General features: G+C 38.4%; 2 protein-coding genes across 2 annotated transcripts in view; one reads left to right on the forward strand and one right to left on the reverse strand.

Annotated features, from left to right (window-relative positions):
• Nucleotides 1-3,375, forward strand: LOC127793885 (E3 ubiquitin-protein ligase RMA1H1-like). The gene is made up of 2 exons (XM_052324661.1): nucleotides 1-96; nucleotides 2,309-3,375. Exon 2 carries the CDS (start codon nucleotides 2,407-2,409, stop codon nucleotides 3,127-3,129), a length of 723 nt encoding a protein of 240 aa, XP_052180621.1. The 5' UTR covers nucleotides 1-96; nucleotides 2,309-2,406; the 3' UTR covers nucleotides 3,130-3,375.
• A 1,538-nt stretch (nucleotides 3,376-4,913) lies between these two features.
• Nucleotides 4,914-20,394, reverse strand: part of LOC127794604 (monothiol glutaredoxin-S17) — a 30,135-nt gene continuing 14,654 nt past the window's right edge. Inside the window, exons 2-3 of the mRNA XM_052325855.1 lie at nucleotides 18,563-18,637; nucleotides 4,914-6,372 (exon numbers count right to left, since the gene is read on the reverse strand). Of these exons, the coding sequence (XP_052181815.1) occupies nucleotides 5,137-6,372; nucleotides 18,563-18,637 (1,311 nt within the window). The 3' untranslated portion in view covers nucleotides 4,914-5,136. The remainder of the gene's footprint in view (nucleotides 6,373-18,562; nucleotides 18,638-20,394) is intronic.

Consider the following 20,394-nt stretch of genomic DNA (forward strand, 5'->3'; position numbering starts at 1 on the left):
CGGAAGCTCTCCGCTTAGGGGGTGTTTGGCTTACCGTTTTTTAAGAATCTCTCTCTCTCTCTCTCTCGCTTGCTCGCGGAGCAGTTCGATATTCCGGTACGTACGCGCGTAATCGTGTTCTTCATCCAACTATTATGTTTAGATTCTGTACATTTATCATATACGAATCTTCTGTTTTCGTGTTCAAGAGGCCGACGTTTGTGTGTGGTTGAAACTTGAATCGATGAGGTAGTCTGTAAACGCTATGTTTGGAAGTAGGATCTCTCAAAAATGAGAAAATGGACGAACTGTTACATATATTTTTGTGGTTAATCGAAGGAGAAATGATTTTCTTTGATGGATATCTGTTTCTTCGCTTCGCATTTTGGTTGTGAGAGTGAACAGAGAAACAACCTTACCTTAGCTAGGATGAGTTTTTTTTTCTTTCTGTTTATGTCTAGAAATCCCGAAACTATGATTAGTGCAAATGTCTTGAAATGGTGGAGGCCTTCAGCCTCTCCGGAATTATGATCATCTCGCCTAGAACCCTTGGAAGTCTGTCCTTTAGACTGAAAATACGAGGTTTCGGTGGCCGACATGTTTGGGCTTCGTTTGCATCAGCAGCTGCTTTTCGCTAGCTGTTTTGATGGGTTCTTTCTTTTGTCCACACTTCTTTGAGTGTTTTGGTAAAAGGTGTCCCTGAGGCTTCTGGCTTCTTGCTTTACGAGAGTTATGGTGGGTTATTTTGGTAGGCAATCTTACCTTTGCTTTACAAAAGAAGTTGTTTGAACAACTGGGACATGTCTATATGAAAGCCGAATAATCTATTCTGTATTTTAGTTCTTGTCCATACTTTCCTGGATAACCCAGATCTGCTAGGGAAAATAAAAGAAAAGGAGTTTGATATAAATTTTGCCTCTTTTTTGTATTCACCATCATCACCTTTTTAAATCAAAGAGGTTCCTATTCTTTAGCAACATTTCATGGATTTGATCCGCAGCTTAGGCAGCTTTTTAGAACCCATAAACTTCTGGATGTGTTCAATTTGACTGATCACTGATTCACTGTGAATTTGTAATGTAAAATAAGTTGAAGTTGGTTTAATTTTTTGCTTGATGGATCTGATGCATATCCATTATCGATGTTGAAAATTTTCATGTAAATCGTGTACTTCCCTCATTAATTTATGTAATTATAACATCTTTTTCTTTGTGATTTTCTATGTGCAAAAATCTGCACTCAGTTATATTCTTCAAGACAGGTGTGTGAGAAGAAATCTGGTTGGTTTTCTTTACAATCCCCTGTTTGCTAGATGTCGGGAAACTATAACTTTGTTTTCAAGCCGTGGGCTCCTACACCTCCCTGGTTTCAATTAAAGCTGATTATCTACTTTTGTTTGTTTTTGAAGGAATTGCAGTACGTATATTGTACTGCTCTACTATTTGTAGATCATTAACTAGAGATATGGATGAATATGGATGAGAATATGTGCAAGTACTAGTTATCTCATTTATTAGAAGCTGAGATATCAATAATACTATTTCGAACCAATAGATCTAATTTCTAGAAGACATGTTAAATTTCCACCCATGTGACCCACTTACTACACATGCAAGGGTCCGGGAGTTGGACTTTGGAAGGTTCGCATTAAGGTCAAAAAATTTATTATTTTCCTTTTCTACTTTTGGCCCAGTTGAACCTATTGAAGTTGGCTTTCCTGTACAAATATTTATCAATCTTCAGGATTTGCAGTTGAAATATCCTATTAGCTCAGTTACTTAATTAGCATGTTCCTGCCGAGTTTCCACTTGGGTAACTGCCAATTTGTTGTCAGTATTAATGGGATGTGTTGAGTGAGCCGGTAATTAGGTTTGCATAAAAAATGTTTCGAATAACTGTAAATTGTTATTTTCATCTATGCTAAAAAATTGTCATTGGGAATAAAGACTTTTTTTTTTTAATAGCCATTGGAACATTTAGATCAAAACTTTATATTGTATTTGAAGTGAAGAAACACTTGGGATAATAATGACTGCAACTACTGAGGCCATATCTCCTGTACATTTTTTACCCTATTTGATTGCAGCTAATGAGACCAATTGCACAATCCACCTATTTTGTCTGTGAAACATGTCTCTGTCGGGCCTTTCTGGCCATTTATGACACAGAGCCACGGGTCTCATATTTGCAATTATTGATTTGGGTATGAACCAGATGAAGTTTGAATTTGAACTGTAGGTGAATGTTGTTGTATGTAAAGTAGGTTATCTCTTCTCTAAGCCAATCGGGTTGTGTTTTCTCCTCATTTCTATCTCTTCATTTCTCACAGATGCCCCAAAAATCCCATTTACTCAAGTCTTCAAATTATTCCTCTCTCCGGATCTAACCAGTGACATCTGGAACAAATTGGTTGATAAGAAAGGGACCATGGCTTGTGAAAAATACCTTGCTAAAGAGTGGAAATCCATATCTGCTGCACAAGCAGAACCCGAAAATATATCCGGCTGCTTTGACTGCAACATCTGCTTAGACTCTGCACATGACCCGGTAGTTACCCTCTGCGGTCACCTTTACTGTTGGCCTTGCATCTACAAGTGGTTGGATTTCCAGGCCGCTTCTCTCGATTCGGATAAGTACCCACAATGCCCGGTCTGCAAATCTGAAATATCCCACACCACAGTAGTCCCCCTCTATGGCCAGGGCCATACCCCAAACGGAGCTGAACTCAGAAACAAGGCACCATCTCTCAATCTGGCCATACCGCCGAGGCCACCGGCTTGTGGTACCCAAGCTCTTATAGCTGCATCCGAACTCACTCAGCAGCTTCAGTATCATAATCCATACCAGAATCGACAACATTCCCCTGATCCAATTGATGGTTTTGGAGAATATTCTTCGCTGGAAACATCTGGACATAGCAGCCCTACAGCAATGGGTGCATTCCCCCCGACGGCAGGAGGGCTTGGGGAGATGCTTTATGCCAGAGGGTTTGGACACCCAGAAAGTTTATACATTCATCCCAACTCTTATCACCAGGCAGGAAGCAGTAGCCCCAGGTTGAGAAGGGAAGAGATGCAGGCTATGAAGTCCTTAAAGAGAATTTTAATTTTCCTCTACTTTTGCCTTATTCTCTCTGTTTTCTTTCTCTGATCATTGCTTAGCCTCTCTCTGCCCCTCCCCTGTACAGTTGGTAAAATTATGCAACGCAGGCTCTGGAATCAATATGCATGGCTAGATGTGATTTTGCCTAATCTGCTAGAACTGCATCTATATATAAGGATGCTAACTTACTTTTATCTTAAATTTCTCATCTTCGTGTATGAGATGAGAAGATTTATTGTTATGGTATTGTAAGAGTGGATGAAATGGAAGAAGCTTTTAATAAAAGATACAAAAGTGGGATTATGAAAATTTTGATAAGAGAACTAACTCTTTATTATTCATGTGTTATGATAATCTAATCGGAGATAAAGTAATATATAAAACTAAATAGAGTTGTAGAGTTTATGTAATAAATTTTATCAAGAAAATATGTAATGCATCGAAAATATTAAGTTATTGTGTTGATGTTGTATCACAATTAAACAATAAAGTCATATGTTTAAATCTTAAATATATGATGACTATTTTAAATATTAAATTATCAAAAATCACCAATTTATTATTAGATGTAGACGTAGTAACTTGGGTTTCTAAGTTTTCTAGATGTCCTACCCAACCAAAATAGTGGCGAGAGATAAAACAAGAGTATTAATGGGTGATGGGGCAGTGGCGAATGAGGATGGCCCCACCGAAAGGTTGGTTGAGACTGGAGTCTGGACAGTGCCCAGCCAACTTCCCTTGTAGCCATCATAAGCATTGAGTTTGAGCACTCTTTAATGGACTTTCTTTCTTCTACTGTCGGCCAAGCTGTTTGACAGTTTGACACTTGTATTTGACGTACATTACAGCATTAAGGAACCTTCTCTCTCGCCTTCACACAACTCAATAATATGTATTATTATACATTGATGATTTGAATACATTTTAATGGGTGAACATAAGTTAAAAGTGTGTCACTTGTTGATTCATTAAGAAGAAAAGTTAGGCAAACCTAAGTTGAAGATTCCTGACTCAGAGAAAATTTGGGATCCAAAAAATGACAAATCAATTAGGGGGTGTTTGGACCAGTGATGACATTTTGACACTGAACTGTGTGTGAGAGTGATCTGACTCTCAATATAGGGATTGAAGTGATCTAGAAATGGAAATTTTCATTTGTATTGCTGATGAAATTGATGCCATATTATTACCACTTCAATTATTGAAAGAACATATACCGATTACAATAATAATGATCTTCTTGCATTATTATAATGGCATGATATAATAATTTGGCATAACTAGAATAATGTAAGGGTAATTTATTTGACCATTTTACTGGAATTTGGTATTTAAAATTTTAAAATATAAAATTTAAAAGAATGTCATTTGAAATGTAAGTATTTTTCAAAATACAAATTTGCAAATGACAATAGTTTAAATAATTAATAAATTATAAAGATTTATAAAAAATAAGTTCATAAATATAAATAATTAATAAATTAGAATTTATGTTATTAACCCTCCTAAATAAAATTAAGGATTAATATTTCCCTGCCCAAGAGATATTTAACTTCTTACAAGTAAAAAAAATAAGAAAATAAAACTAAAAAGTGGGAATCAAATGAATCCTTAATAATAACATTTTTTGCTTGAACAATAAACAGTTCAAAGTTTAGAATTTATGGTTTCAGATTTAATACAATTATCTTCTTATAAATTTATGCAAGCACACAGATGGGATAAGACTCCACCTAAAATTAACCCCACTTGTGTTTGGTTTGACTCAAAATTCTTCTCACAACGTTAGGGAGGAAACTGTGTTACTAATGACAACTAAACGAGGAAGCAAATACCAGGAACAATGCAGCAGCAAGCAATAACCTTGACAAAAAAGCAAGTTTCCATGAACAGTAAACATATATTGTTTGCAGCCAGAGACTGTATGCTGACAACCATTAAAATGTTAAGTCATTAGGGAGGGCAGGAAAGTGATGCCCAATTATGCATTCATGTTGCCTAATGCAATGTGACATGAATCGGGCTCAAGCTTTGCCCCACATCACCACACCATGGCTACTCAGAAAGGGTGGATTTCAGTTCACCATTGTTCCTCAGCTCCATCACAATATCACAACCTCCAATCAGATCTCCTTTATAAAAAAGTTGTGGAAAGGTTGGCCAGTTGGAGAAGGTCTTTAGCCCCTGCCGCACCTCTTCGTCGGTTAGAATATCGAACGACCCAAAACTCACGCCCTCGTTTCTCAGAGCATCGACCAACTTGGAGCTGAAACCACATCGGGGATTATCTGGGGTGCCCTTCATGAAAAGCATCACCTGGGAAGAGCCGACCAGTTTCCTCAGTCGGTCCTCGAGAGTTTCTTTCTGAGAGGGGATCCCTTTCTCCACCAAGACCTTCTTAAGCTCGCCGCTCTTTTGCATCTCCAACACGATGTCTGATCCCCCAATGAGTTCACCCCTTATGTACAGTTGTGGATAACTGGACCAATTTGAGTATACTTTGAGACCTTGTCGAACTTCGTCGTCAGTAAGGATGTCAAAACTCTGAAAGTCAGCCTTTTCTTGTTGCAGAATTTCAACTACCTTCCTGCTAAACCCGCATTTGGGCTCTTCTGGATTTCCCTTCATAAATAGCATAACTGGGCTTGAATTGGTCAGATTCTTGAGCCTAGAGGTCAGGGTTGCACTCAAGCCAGTGGATTCAGTGATGCCAGCCTTTCCACCAACATCGTGGGTCTTTTTCCCGTTGGAATCATGGATGATCTCAATACCATGACCTTTGAGCACTTCTTTTAGTTCACCACTCTCGTGCATTGCTATTACTATATCACACCCACCAAGAAGCTCTCCCTTGCAGTAGAGCTGAGGAAATGTTGGCCAGTTGGAGAATTTCTTCAGCCCCTCCCGAACTTCGCTGTCTGTCAGGATATCGAAGCTTCCAAATTTCACCTTTTCTTCCTCCAATATACCAACAACTTTTCTGCTAAAACCACACTTTGGCTCTTCAGGACGTCCTTTCATGAAAAGCATAATGGCATGAGAATCAATAAGCTGTTGAAGTCGCTTTTTCAATCCATCACCAAGTCCAGAAGGCAAATGAGTTTCCACCTGAGATGAGCCATTGTCTTTAGCAAATTCCCGGACTGTTTCCAGAACAGTAGGTCCTGCAGCCATTCCTAAACTGGCAGGAGCCGCAGGTTCTCCAGGCGTGATTGACCCTGCAACTTTAGCAACTTTGTTGGCCAAACTAGATGGATTTGCACCCTCCAAAGTATCAACAGCCTTGCCATCCTAACAAAAGAGTTAAGAAAAAGGAATTCCTTTAAGGTTTTTTTTCTCTTTTGGATTAAAGAAAACAATATAATTGAAGACTCCCACACCCATCATGTACATAAGCAAGTTGACAATTCAAATTCAAGTTACTGCTCTTAATGAGAAGGATATGAATGCACAAGACTCCCACCCCTATGTTACATAAGACAATTGGTACAGGTATTGGAGTACAGAATGTAGCAAGCCACATGTTCTAAAGTACAATATAAAAGATGAATTACTCTATTAAATGTAAGATACTTCTAACATAACTCTTTTTAACAATTAGAGATCCAACATACATATACAAATTAATGAGAGGAAGTACATATGTACACCTTAGCATGCAAACTTGGACTGATTATAATCAAGCAAAAGAGACCAATACTGATGATTTTTTAAGGCCTCTCAACCATAGGCCACTCTTCAAGATGATAGCCCCTTGGTTTCTCATCATAAGAAATATAATTAAATATGCATCAAACATGCATAACCATCAAATGTCATGCCTCTACATACTATGTGCATGAAAAATTGGGCGGGGGGTAGAGGGGGTTGACTTTTTTGAACTATACAATACCCCCAAAACAGTGTGTTCTTACCCCTTGGCAAGTATTAGAAACCCAAAATCAATCACCAACTCTTCAAGAATAGCGCTCCCTTCCACTCTCTCTCAAATCAGCTAACACAAGAATGAAAAGTACAGTCTCTCTTGCAAGTATTATGCTTTTTTAGGAGCATTTTTTACGCTTCCTTTTGCTCTCTTTTGAGGGCAATTGAGGTTGTTTGGTAAAAAAGTTGTTCCTCTACAGCTTTGGTCTCCTCTACGGCTGGTATACATCCATTTTGCAGGAGATTTCAGTCTTTTTTTGCAGTCCAAAAGCCATGGGACAGTTGTCCCCCCTGTATTTGTCTCTTTTGCTTGATTATAATTAGCACAAATTTGCATGCTAAGTTATACATATGTACTCCTCTTACTGGCACAATTTGAAGATTAAACCAGGGTTAAAACCCTGCCCAAATTGGATTAGTTTAGCTCCTTGGTCCACAGGTTACCCAACTTTGGTTAAACATGCACTTTAACATAATTCCCACTTTAAATAATAATTTGACTTATCAAATGATCAAATCCTTTCATTTTAATACCACCAAAAAGTGCGTGACATTGCAGTAGAACCATGTTTAAAAGGTTAACAAGCAAACTCTCAAAATTGAGTTTCAACTCACATGTTTGATCAATAATTGCAAGGCTAATTTTTGGCTTCAGCAGACCTCAGTTTCAAAACTGAAATTTTTTGTTTCAAAACTAACCCTTTAGAAAGCTAGGTTTCAAAACTAAATGGCCTGCTTTCAAAATCCGCCCCCGTTCCAACATTCTGTCCAACCCACTTTCAAAATCACTCTCTTGGGTTTCAGAACCTTGTATCGTTGCCCTGTTTTGAAACCTTCTTACATTGTAACTTCAAATTTTTGATTTCCCAAGACCATTCTTCTTCACTTTTAAATATTTAAAATAAATAAATAAAATAAGGGTCATCACACATATTTGTACACAACCTTCCCCTTTTTCGCAAAGAGGTTGCTTCCACAATTCTAGCCTGTGACCTTGTGGTCATAAAAAAGCAACCATCCCGTAACTACCCAAGGTCACCCTCTTGGAACTAGGATTTATATAAGGAAAGGGGAAAAAATGAAAATAGCATAACATATGTGCATAAAGAACATTTATTTCCCTTTCCAGCCACAAATCCTATTCTAAACATAGAATTAAGGAAACGAAGTGCTGAATTATCATTTCGAGAACATGCATATCAATTCAGGAAATGTCTACTGCTAGCATTTTCTGGGGACACAAGTGTTGGGTTGGGTTTCCTCCTCCGTGGAGATGGCCCAAAATATTAGTTTACTATTTAATAGTAAAACCCATTTGAGTTAGGCTCATATGGAAGACCTAAGGGCATTTTTTCCCTATAAAAATGCAATCTTTAAAAGGGTTTTTTTACCACTTTTAGTTGCTGGCTGTTCTTGGAAAAACTGGAGAGAAATAACATGCAGAAATTTTGTGTTGAAGAGGTACAACCCAAGAGGCTGTTTGGAGATCGATCTGTGGTCCAATCTGGCATGTTCAAGAGACACAGCTCTACAATCTGAATGGGGGCGATCAGTTTTAGAGTTCTCTATCAACAAATTTCCATGGTAGTTTGCCGAGTTTCTATTTGGTGAGATCTCCCCTATTTTTCTTATAGAAGTTGTTTGGTTTCTATGAGTGGTTATTTTTGAAGATATATTTGTTGAGATACTGTTATATGCCTCTAGTTATTGATAAATAAAGAAGACCTTCATTATTTCTCTAATAGTAGAAGATTTAGGTGGACTTTGGTCCCATAGTTTACTCCTCCCATTGAGAGGGTTTTCCATGTAAATTGTGGTGGTCGTGGTTGATTTATAGTTGCACTTTAATCCATATTGTTCTATATTTTGCTTAATTTGACTCCAACTAGGTTCACACAAGATGGGAGTGTGGAAGCATGTAGCATTTGTGTAGCAGCCTTTTACTTATGTTTGATGATTGATAACTGTAATGTTTATCCATGCTGCTGTTGTGTTAGTATAAGTGGTTGTTTTGTTAGTTAGGCTGTTAAGGCAGGCGAGCTGTATATAAGTGCGCTGCGCACTCTATCTCATGTATCTTTATTTACATTCTTATTTCCAGAAAGTTGTGCGAGTTTCTTTCTCTTCATTTCTCTGTTGCTCTCTTTTCTCGTGCCCTATGGGTTTCATTACATGGTATCAAAGCCATAGTTCTATCTCGATGGCCTCCAATCCAGCTCTTAGCTCTTCCTCTTCTCCACCACCCCGTTCCTCTTCTTCCTTGTCATCCGCTTCGCAATCAGATTTTGTGGCGGTGGCTAAGGCTTTTAGTTTCATTCCAATTAAGCTGGATCCCAGCAATTACATTTTCTAGAAGGCTCAGATTCTTGCAACGATTCGGGCATTTGATTTGCTGCCATTCCTTAACAAATCACCACCTCCAGCGAAGTATTTGGCAGATCTAGAGGCAGGTGAGGCTGGATCTCTTTTGGTCAATCCTCATTACTTGAATTGGATCAGATCTGACCAGTTGCTGTTCGGATGGCTGTTTTCTACCATTGATAAAGAGATATTAGCATAGGTGATTCACTATGAATCATCTGCAAAGGTGTGGTCTTCTTTGGAAAACCTCTATTCTCGACAAACTATAGCTAAGTCTTTTCAATTGAACCAGCAATTGAGGTCTATTAAGAAAGATTCACTTTCTGTTAATGATTATATCTTAAAAATCAAGACGATAAGGCATGCTCTTGAAGCCATTAGAGAACCTTTGAATGATAACAATCTTTTGCTTGCTATTCTAAATGGTTTGGATCATGAGTATGAGACTGTTGTTAGTCTCATAACCTATCAAATGGATGATATTGATTTAGAGAATGTGCAATATTTATTGTTGATGCATGAGCAAAGGTTAGCAGCTAAAAATTTGCCACAATCTTCTGCTAATTTTGATTTTGTTATGTCTTCATCTATGAACGTTAATGTGGCATCATCTTTGTCGAGGAATGGTAGTGGATCTGTGAATAATAGAGGTGGTTATGTGAACAAAGAAGGTAGAGGTCAGGGTAGAACGTCTGGTAAGAGAATTTATTGTCAGCTATGTGGGAAACTAAGGCACTTTGTAGATAAATGTTATCACAGGTTTGATAGAAATTTCCACCTAGCCAAGGGTTTGGAAGATATAATAATGTTGTTTAGTTAGATTCGAGAGCATATGGCCTCCCTTAGTGATTCTAACGAAGCCTACATAAGTGAAATAGGATCAGTACAAGGGGCTCACTATGGTAACTTTTCTCAGCCTTCAGAAAACTTGTCTCAATTTCTTTGCCAAACCCCTCATGGTTTGTTGATTTTGGAGCAACAAATCACATCACTTGTAATCTCAACAACCTGTTCTTGCATGCTCCATACAACGGTGTTAACAAAGTGGCCATTGGGAATGGTAAGAAACTTCCTATCTCTAAAGTAGGTCTCGGTCAATTGTACACACAAACCAAACCTACATCCATTATTTCACTGCCTAATGATCATCATGTTCCTAGTATGAAGAAAAACCTAATTAGTGTTTCAGAGCTTACTCGTGATCATAATGTTGCAGCTAAATTTCACTCTAATTCTTGTTTGATCAAAGACAAGGGTTTCGGGCTAGTGCTACTTCAAGGACACCTTAAGGATGGGTTTTATCAGCTGGTTCCAGCATTTGATCATGCTGATCACAACAACTTGGCCCAATCCATCAAGCCTGATTTGTTTGCTAGTCATGATTTTTCTTTGAATAAATGTAACAGACAGGACTCATTTTATAATGAGCTGTCACATAGTGTCAATGTAGCCCAAAATATTAGTGTGTGTCAGCAATGGCATGCAAGATTACGGCATCCATCCTTCAATGTATAGTAATCTGTTTTGAATAAAATTCATGTTCCTTATTCTCATTCAGCCCTTCCATTTTGTGATTCATGTGAACTTGGAAAACTGCATTAGCTTCCATTTGTTGATTGTGAAATCAAGTCAAATAAACCATTGGAATTGGTATATTCAAACCTATGGAGTCCTTCACTAGTCATATCTACTGAATGGTACAGATATTATATTGTCTTTGTAGATGCATACACTAGATATACCTAGCTATATCCTTTGAAACTTAAATCTGATGTCTTATCCACCTTTATGATTTTTCATAAATTTATTGAGCTTCAATATCAAACCAAACTTAAAGCCTTTTTACCCTATCTTCATAGCAATGGCATACAACCTCGATTTACTTGCCCCTATACTCACCAATAGAATGGTGTTACTAAAAGAAAACATAGACATATAACTAAGATGGGTCTCACTCTATTAGCTCATGCTCACATGCCTCTAAAGTTCTGGGTAAAAGCTTTTCAGATTGCAGTTCATACAATCAACTTGCTACTAGCTTCTCCCATCAAGTTTAATACACCATTTGAATTACTTTATCACAAACCACCTAATTATTTCTTGCTGTAACATTTTGGTTGTGTTTGTTTTCCTTACCTTAGACCCTATAACAAGCACAAATTTGATTTCCATTCCACCAAATGTGTGTTTCTTGGATATAGTCATACTGAAGCCAGCTACAAGTGTTTGCATGTGTTGGGAAAGGTTTATGTTTCTAGACATGTGCAGTTCAACCCTAATGACTTTTCATTTCCTACTTTGTTTTCATCCACTTCTACATCTCAGCTACATCTCAGTCAGTTCCTAATGGGTTTTCTACTATGTTCTTTCAATCTCTTCCTTCATTCTCTTTTGTCTCTCCTTCTCCTCGAGTAGCATAGCTCCCAACTCCTGTCTTGTCTACCTTTGTTCCTACTGATTCTCATGTTTCATCTACTGATTCTTTGTCTCCTGATCATGAGATACAATCTCATCATTCTCAACTACCTGCAACTAAAACTTATTTACCTAGAACCAAAGTTGCTCTAGCTCCCTCCATTCATCCTATGCTCACTAGATAAAAGTCTAAACAACTTGTAGCCTCTTCACCTCATGCCTTAGTGAGTACTCTTGAACCTAATTCAGTTCATGAGGCTATTTTAGACTCACGATGGGTTAAGGCAATGAAGGAGGAATTTTCAGCTTTGCAACGCAATCATACTTGGGATCTTGTTTCATTTTCTAAGGATATGAACCTTATTGGCTGCAAATGGATGTTTGGGGTCAAGTACAATTCTGATGGGTCAATTCTTAAACACAAGGCCCAGTTGGTAGCCAAGGGATTTCTTCAAAGTCCAGGGGTTGACCATCCAGAAACCTTCAGTCTTGTTGTTAAGGCACCAACTATTAGGATGTTGTTTTCCTTGGCTGTCACCTTTGGATGGGATATCCAACAGGTAGATGTGAATAATGTTTTCCTCAATGGTGACTTAACCGAAGCAGTGTTTATGTCACAACCTAAGGGTTTAATGAGCTCTCAATTTCCCTCACATGTGTGCAGATTGAGAAAGTCCCTTTATGGTCTTAAGCAAGCTCCTCAAGCTTGGTATATAAAGCTAAGGGCTGTATTACAGAGTTGGGGTTTTCCCAGAGCTACTTTTGATGTCTCTTTGTTCATTAAATGGACTTCTAGATATGTGTTGTTTGTTTTGGTGTATGTTGATGACATCCTTATTACGGGTTCGAATTCTATAACACTTAAATTGTGCACTCAAGACTTGGACACTTACTTTACTCTTAAAACTCTAGGATCAGTCAATTACTTCCTAGGATTTGAGGTGTATAGAGATGATAGTGGTATTTACTTAACCCAATCTAAGTACATTTTGGATTTGTTGAAGGAGGCTGCAATGTAGGACTGTAAACCCTATGTCGCACCCATGACCTCAAGTATTTCTTTGACTGATGAGGGTGATTCATTTTCCAATCATTGTATAGGACCATCATTGGTTATCTACAAAATTTGACGTATACACGACCGGATATTGCCTTTGTGGTTAACAAGTTAAGCCAATTTTTATCCGCACCTAAGCTGCAGCACTAGTTAGCCTACAAATGGTTGCTTAGGTACCTTAAGGGGACTAATGGCTTGGATCTGTTGTTCTCTCCATCTCCTAATGATCTGTATCTAGCTGTGTATATAGATGTTGACCATGTAGGCTGTAAGGTGTCACGAACCTAGGGTTCGTGATGGGTTAGAAGAGGAATTGAGGAATGAAATCAGAATTGTAGGAGGGGGAAATGGGGCAGAAATGGGGGGAGAAATCAGTAGAAAGGGAGAGAGTAATAGAGAGAAACAAGGGAGAATTGGAGAGAAATGTAGAGAGAAATGTAGAGATTCAATATCAATTTTCAGCATGCCCTCTCCTCTTACAATGGGCCTTTTTATAGGCCTTAGCTAGCTCCTTAACTAATTTCTAACAGCACCCATGTGCTCCTAACAAACACCCAAATATCTCCTAACAAACTAATATAACTAATTACATTATTGCCCTTCTAATTACCCTTGGGACATGACAATTTCCCTCCCTTGAAATGTTTCTTGTCCCCAAGAAACTTATTTCCACCTAGCCGTTGCTTCTTTATCCAATGCCCGCTTTCTCTATCTGATTTTTCTTTCTTTCTTTTCTTATCCTTCTAGGCCTTTTCTTCTTCCTCCCTCTTAAGTATCCAAGATCAATCCCCGTCGTAATTCGGCCTAGAACTTCAATAGGAGCAATTTGATAGAGTTCAAGTTCAATACCAGCAACAGTTGTTCCTACACCTCCATGGTGCACCACAGCTGCACATTGAAAGATACCATCAGCATCCTTGAAATGCAGCAATGGAAGATTGTAGATTTGCCTTGGACACTCATACCAAGGATGTTTGTGAGCATTAGCCTTGGGAGCTGTTGCAACCTCAATTTCAGCCAACAAATCATCCCTCCATGTAGTAGACAGCAACTTGGATTTGCCAGTGGAAGTAAAAAACAACATAGCAACGGAAGTTTTGTTTCCTTCGGCAAAATCTTCGACTTCTTCAGCTATCTCCCTTAGCCTTCCTGCCAAAACCAGCACTGGGGGTTGTCTGATACCTATTTTAACCCCAACCAAGGATGATTCAACCTTCTTTGGATCCAAAGACAAAGGAGCAATATACTTAAGGCCTTCTTTAATTGCATGTGGTCCCTCACAATCTTGACCCGGCCTAGGATAAATGTTGCAGGTATTCCCACTCTTAGCTTCCGATAGGTCTAGAATCGGAGGGAGAATTCCAGCTCCAATATCTGTATAAATTGTTGGTCCTTCAATCGGATTTTCCTGACCCAATGCTATTTCATTTCCCACAAACTTCTGATCTGGAACACTACCAAATCCTTCCGCCCATGCACTAGCCACCCGGGGTAATGAGCTAGCTTTGGCTTCCTCTATCACTTCATCAATTGCTTCCCTATTATGTCCTTGCAGCCTTTCAGTAGATGCATCTTGGGGTATTATTTTCTCTTCTAACTTCTCAATCACTGCAACTAAATCCCCTTCCTGCCATCTTGACTTCTCCTTCGGTTGGTCTATTTTGAGAAATTCCTCTTTGTTAAAACTTCCATTATAATCATCGAAGTATTCCGCTGGAAAATTGTAATGATACTCCTTAGATAGTATCATTGCAAACTCTTGCAACTTCTTGCGAAACATTCGACCGAATTCCTTGCACTCTTCATCAAACCCACTGCTGGTTCCTTTGTCCCTTCGGCTAGTCTCATTCTCAAACTTTTTTTCCCAAATTTGATGCTTCTGGTCAACTGAAAATGCAGCATTCTTTGGCTGCCATTGAAGCTCCATTCCAGCTGAAAATGAAGCATTATTTTGCTGCAATTTAGGGCCCATCTGCTCCATGAATGCACTGCTACCAATGACCTTATGATCAGGTCGTGCCCCTGAAAATACAGTACCCTTCTGCTACGACTGAGACTCCAATGTCCTCGTGCGTGCACTACTCCTCTTGGCTGGAATCTCACTGGCTGGAAAAGCAAAAGGCCAAGAAAACGCAGCCCTTTCCATCATAATTCCTTACACTTCCCGCCTAGAATCGCCTTGCTTCCAGAAAATCCCTTCCGATAATCGCTGGACGGTTACAACTCTAAAAATCGCTCCAAGTTCTAACAGCGATTGTCAACATGCAACAATCGCTTCCAGACTAATTCCTTACTCACTGAAATGTCAGCTCTGAATCGGATTGGAACAACCTCTCAACAGCCAAGAAACATTGTTGGAATTAGTTTCTCATGACCAATTTACAGTGATCGAATGAACTGTTTTCGTCGAAATCTCAGCAGAGAACCAACACTAATCATCGTCCACTTCACCCAATCACCGTCCAACACTCCAAATCTGCTTCGGCTGCAATTTCCGATCAACCTAAACTGCTCTAGGAGTCGTTGGAAGCTTCGTCGGAATCGCTTGGTGCAATCGTTTCCAGCACTCGATCACAGCAAATCAAGATCGCCCAGACTCTCTGTGTAACTGGTGTGATTCAACGACTGCCCCCACCTGCTTCCTCTTCGTATAATAATTACCGAAATTATTGGCCGAGGGTCACTCACTTGCTGCGTCTTCCAATTCCGAACTGAGGGTGCTCGCTTGCTTGGAGATTAACACCTCCCAGCGCCAACTACCGCCCAATCACCGACCAGCACCACCGTCCTTGCTATCGCTGGCCAGAATCGGCTATGCTCGCAATGGCTACAGATTCAACAATCTTCTCCGATCGACCCCTTCTCCTCGTTAATTTTGTGTTGTTTCCGAAATCACCTCCTGCGACTTGTTCCTTTCAGCCACCGATTGCTGGTCAGCTTCAACACCTACCATGGATTGGTGTCCATCGCGGCTCTCATTCAAATCCGAGTTGACACTCACTCACCCCCTCGCAAGTCGGAATCGACTCCGAGATGCAACTAGAAATATTCTGATTGTTTCTCTGTCAGGAATACCCAGTTCACCAAAAGAAGAAACTAACGGCTGCCGTTGATATTTGTTGGACCTAAATCAGTAACGAAAACTGCCGAGGAACATGCTCTGATACCATTTGTCACGAACCTAGGGTTCGTGATGGGTTAGAAGAGGAATTGGGGAATGAAATCAGAATTGTAGGAGGGGGAAATGGGGGGAGAAATCAGTAGAAAGGGAGAGAGTAATAGAGAGAAACGAGGGAGAATTGGAGAGAAATGTAGAGAGAAAATGAGAGATTCAATATCAATTTTCAGCATGCCCTCTCTTCTTACAATGGGCCTTTTTATAGGCCTTAGCTAGCTCCTTAACTAATTTCTAATAGCACCCATGTGCTCCTAACAAACACCCAAATATCTCCTAACAAACTAATATAACTAATTACATTATTGCCCTTCTAATTACCCTTGGGACATAACATAAGGTTACAAGAAGGTCCACTAGTGGACTTTGTGTGTTTCTCGACAAGAATTTGATTGTATAGGGGTCAAGGAAGTAGTCTGTGGTAGCTAGGTTAGTTGGGGAAGCTAAGTATCGGGCAATTGCATAGGGTGTTACAAAGCTCTCGTGGTTTAAGTCTTTGTTTTCAGAGTTGAGATATCCGTGTATTACTACACCAATTGGGTGGAGTGATAATTTGGCTGCAAAGAGTATTGTTGAAAACCCTATTTTTCATTCTCGTACTAAGCACATCGAGATTGATATGCATTTTGTTCGAGAGAAGATGGAGAATGGTGAAATAGAAATTAGATATGTTCCTACTTCTCATCGAGTGGCTGATATTCTTACTAAAGGATTGCCAAGGAATCGGTTTCTATTTTTGTGTGAAAAGCTTGGGCTTAAGCTGTCACCAGTGCATATCAGCTCTAATGATTCTACAGGTGTTCCAAAGATCAAAACCTCTCCTTCTGCTATGGAGTCTGGTTTGAGGGGGAATGTAGAAGCATGTAGCATTTGAGTAGCAGCCTTTTACTTATGTTTGATGATTGATAACTGTAATGTTTATTTGTGCTGCTGTTGTGTTAGTATAAGTGGTTGTTTTGTTAGTTAGGCTGTTAAGGCAGGCGAGCTGTATATAAGTGCAGCTGCGTGCTCTATCTCATGTATCTTTAGTTACATTCTTATTTCCAGAAAGTTGTGCGAGTTTCTTTCTCTTTGTTACTTTCATGCGCTCTTCTTTTCTAGTGCCCTAGGGTTTCATTACAGGGAGAAGTAAACAATTTTTTGGCACCTTTGTGTTAAGTTGTTACTTTACCGTATTTCTCTCCCATTAATGAGTTCAACAAACGCACAATTTAGGAAGCATCACATACATACCTTAGCTAGGCCTGCGCAGACAGTGTTGCAAAACTAATCTCATCATGTTTATCAGGCCTTTATGAAGTGTCCTATAACACATCCTACTAAGCCAAGCATGGTGTCCAATGCCCACAAAATGCACTCAAGCTAGATGCCCAAGTTACCTTAGCACATACTGCTGTCAAAACTGATGGGAGAGAATACAATAAAGTAACAACTTAACAGAAAGATGCCCAAAAATTATTAACTTTTCCTTTCTTGGGTGAACCTAGTCAAAGTCAAATCAAGCAAAATATAGAACAATATGGATTAAAGTGCAGCAATAAATCAACCACAAGAATGCCAAAAGTTAAATAAAAAACCCCATCAAATGCTAGGAGTAAAAACTACAAGATCAGAGTCCACCCAAATCTTCCACTATCAAAGAAATAATGGAAATACATGAAGTTCTTCTCTAGTTATCAACAACTACAGGCATACACGAATATCTCAATAAATATATCTTCAAGATAACCACTCTTAGAAACTAAACAACTTCAATAAGAAAAAAGGAGTGATCTCACCAAATAGAAACTCAGTAAACTACCACAAAAAACTGTTGACATATAACTCCAAAACCGATCTCCACTGTTTAGAGTCATGTGTTGTGAACACGCTGACCAAATTTTAGCCAATTTGGACCGTGAATTGACCTTCAAACAACCTCTTGATCAAAACTTGATTGCACCTCTTCAACACAAAAAATTCTGCACTTTAGTTCTCTCCAGTTTTTCCCAAAATGACCAGCAACTAAAAGGGGTAAAAAACCCTTTTTAAAGATTGCATTTTTTTGGGACAAAACTGCCCTTAGGTCTTCCATATGAGACCAACTCAAATGGGTTTTACTATTAAATAGGAAACTAATATCCACAAAGGAGGAAACCCAACCCAACAGAAACATGACCTATAGCCACACTTTCACAATTTACAGATATTTTCTTCCAGAACCTCAGGTCCATTGGACAACTTAAAAATAGGACTTTCTTGTCCAGCTTGCCTCATATAGTAAATGTCCTGTATTTTATTTTTTATAATTGTTGGAATAGCCATTGTGACCACTACTAAAGCAGGCTCCGTCCCTCTTTGCTGGACAAGATTTGGCAAGTGCCACAATCAGTCCTTTGGTGTCTTTTTAGCCTATAATGGGGTGTTTGTGACACTCTGTCATAGCACCAGCATCCTGCCTGAAAAAGATATGTTTTTCCTTTCTCTAAATTTATGGTGTCACCATCCCTGACCAAAAAAATAAAAAGACCACAAGGTTAAAAAGAAAAAAGAAATCTACTAGAACTTACCTTAAAGAATACAAAGTAAGGCACAGCAGAAATTGAATAAGCTTCAGAAATCTCAGGCTGCTCTTCTGCTTCAACCTATAATATACAGAGAAAAAAGAGAGAAAGAATCAGAAGACCATTAGCTATTGGCAAACAACCACATTAGACAAATTACTCTCCACATGAGGACATATTTGAAGACATTTGATATTTGAATGACTATACATGCACATATATAAGAAACAACCGTCTCTAAAGCCACATTGGAGAAAACTCTAACCTAATGATATAAATGTTACTCCCTTAGGGTATGCCCACTCAAGAGGAGGGGTGAATTGAGTGTTAAAAAAATTTTTTCAATTTTAATAAATATTATTGATTAGTGATTTTATTGGAGAATATATATTTGATAAATATAATAAATTATGTTTGAGAATAATAATAAATGCAAACCACAAGATATAACAAGAATAAATAAAATGAGGCACAAAATAATTTATAGTGGTTCGATGTCTCCACACACACCTACTTCACTCTCCCAAGATCTAACCACCCTTGGAGTTCCACTCAACCGATTTCACCAAGGTTTTCACACTAGCTCACTTTGAAAATTAAATACACACTTAGATTACAACGGATTCTAAAAAACCACTACACCAAAGTTTTCACCCTACCTTACCATGGAAACTAGATTCACCTAGATTTTAATGGTTCTAGGAAACCTATACAATCCTCAATGATAATTTAAATGCTTACAAATAATTTGTCCACACTTGGACACAAATAAGCAATTAAGCACAAAATATACAAAGCAATAATATTTAAATAAATAAACAGTGACCTCGGTTTGAATGGAGAAGATCGGATTCGACTTTGCGATCTCTTTTTCTCCTCTTACCTTATGGCTCTTCAGTGGATGTGCAATGATGCTTCGAGAGCCTCGAATTGCATGGATGTTAGCTTGAGAGCGTTTAGGATCTTTTGAATATGCAATATGTGCAAAGAATAATCTTAAAAATGAGTTTAAGGGTATTTATAGGCATTTGGAGCACTATTTTAAATGGTCACTTTTCTGACCGTTACGCCGAGGGTTGACATTCCAAATAGGAAAGGTCGACCTTTGCTTGAATTGCAACAGTCAAAAATTTGACCGTTGGGCCGAGGGTTGACCTTTGCTACATGGAAGGTTGACCTTTGCTCGAAAAGTCAACTTTCAGAAGCCCGAGGGTCAACTTTCCTATAACGTACTATAGCAAATAGTAAATCACTGTAGCGCACTATAGTGAAGGGTTGACCTTCAAAAATCAAAGGGTCGGCTTTTGTACTGTAGCGAAGGGTCAACCTTTTAAAATCAAAGGGTCAGCTTTCGCACTGTAGCGAAAGGTCAACCTTCTAAAATCAAAGACTCAGCTTTCATACTGTAGTGAAAGGTCAACCTTTTGAAATCAAATGGCCGACTTTCATACTGTAGCAAACAATAAATCACTGTAGCAATGGTTAAAAATATATTTTATGCATTATAAAATTACTTGAAAAATAATTGTTATGGGAAATAAAATTTTTGGTAATAAATGTACTATAAAAAAATATTTATAAATTAATCAAAAATAATTCAGTACTACAATTAGTATATTTATTCAAAATAACATTTTTGTTAATCATCAAAAATTAATTAAAAATTAAATAGAGCAAGTTGGCTCAACATTCTCCCCCTTTTTTATGATGAAAAAAACATGATTTTTAAGATGATTAATTTGATAAAATATTTTTGAACTCTTCTTTAATTTTATACTATAAACTCCCCCTTTCAAAAGTACTAATAGCATAAGTAACGGTGATTTGGATATAGCTTA

Source organism: Diospyros lotus, chromosome 2, assembly GCF_014633365.1.
Source record: "Diospyros lotus cultivar Yz01 chromosome 2, ASM1463336v1, whole genome shotgun sequence".
In the NCBI taxonomy this organism is placed as follows: Eukaryota; Viridiplantae; Streptophyta; class Magnoliopsida; order Ericales; family Ebenaceae; genus Diospyros; species Diospyros lotus.

What these genes read in the sequence shown, in the direction of transcription:
- LOC127793885 (XM_052324661.1), top strand. Translation starts at nt 2,407, where the DNA reads ATGGCTTGTGAAAAATACCTTGCTAAAGAGTGGAAATCCATATCTGCT.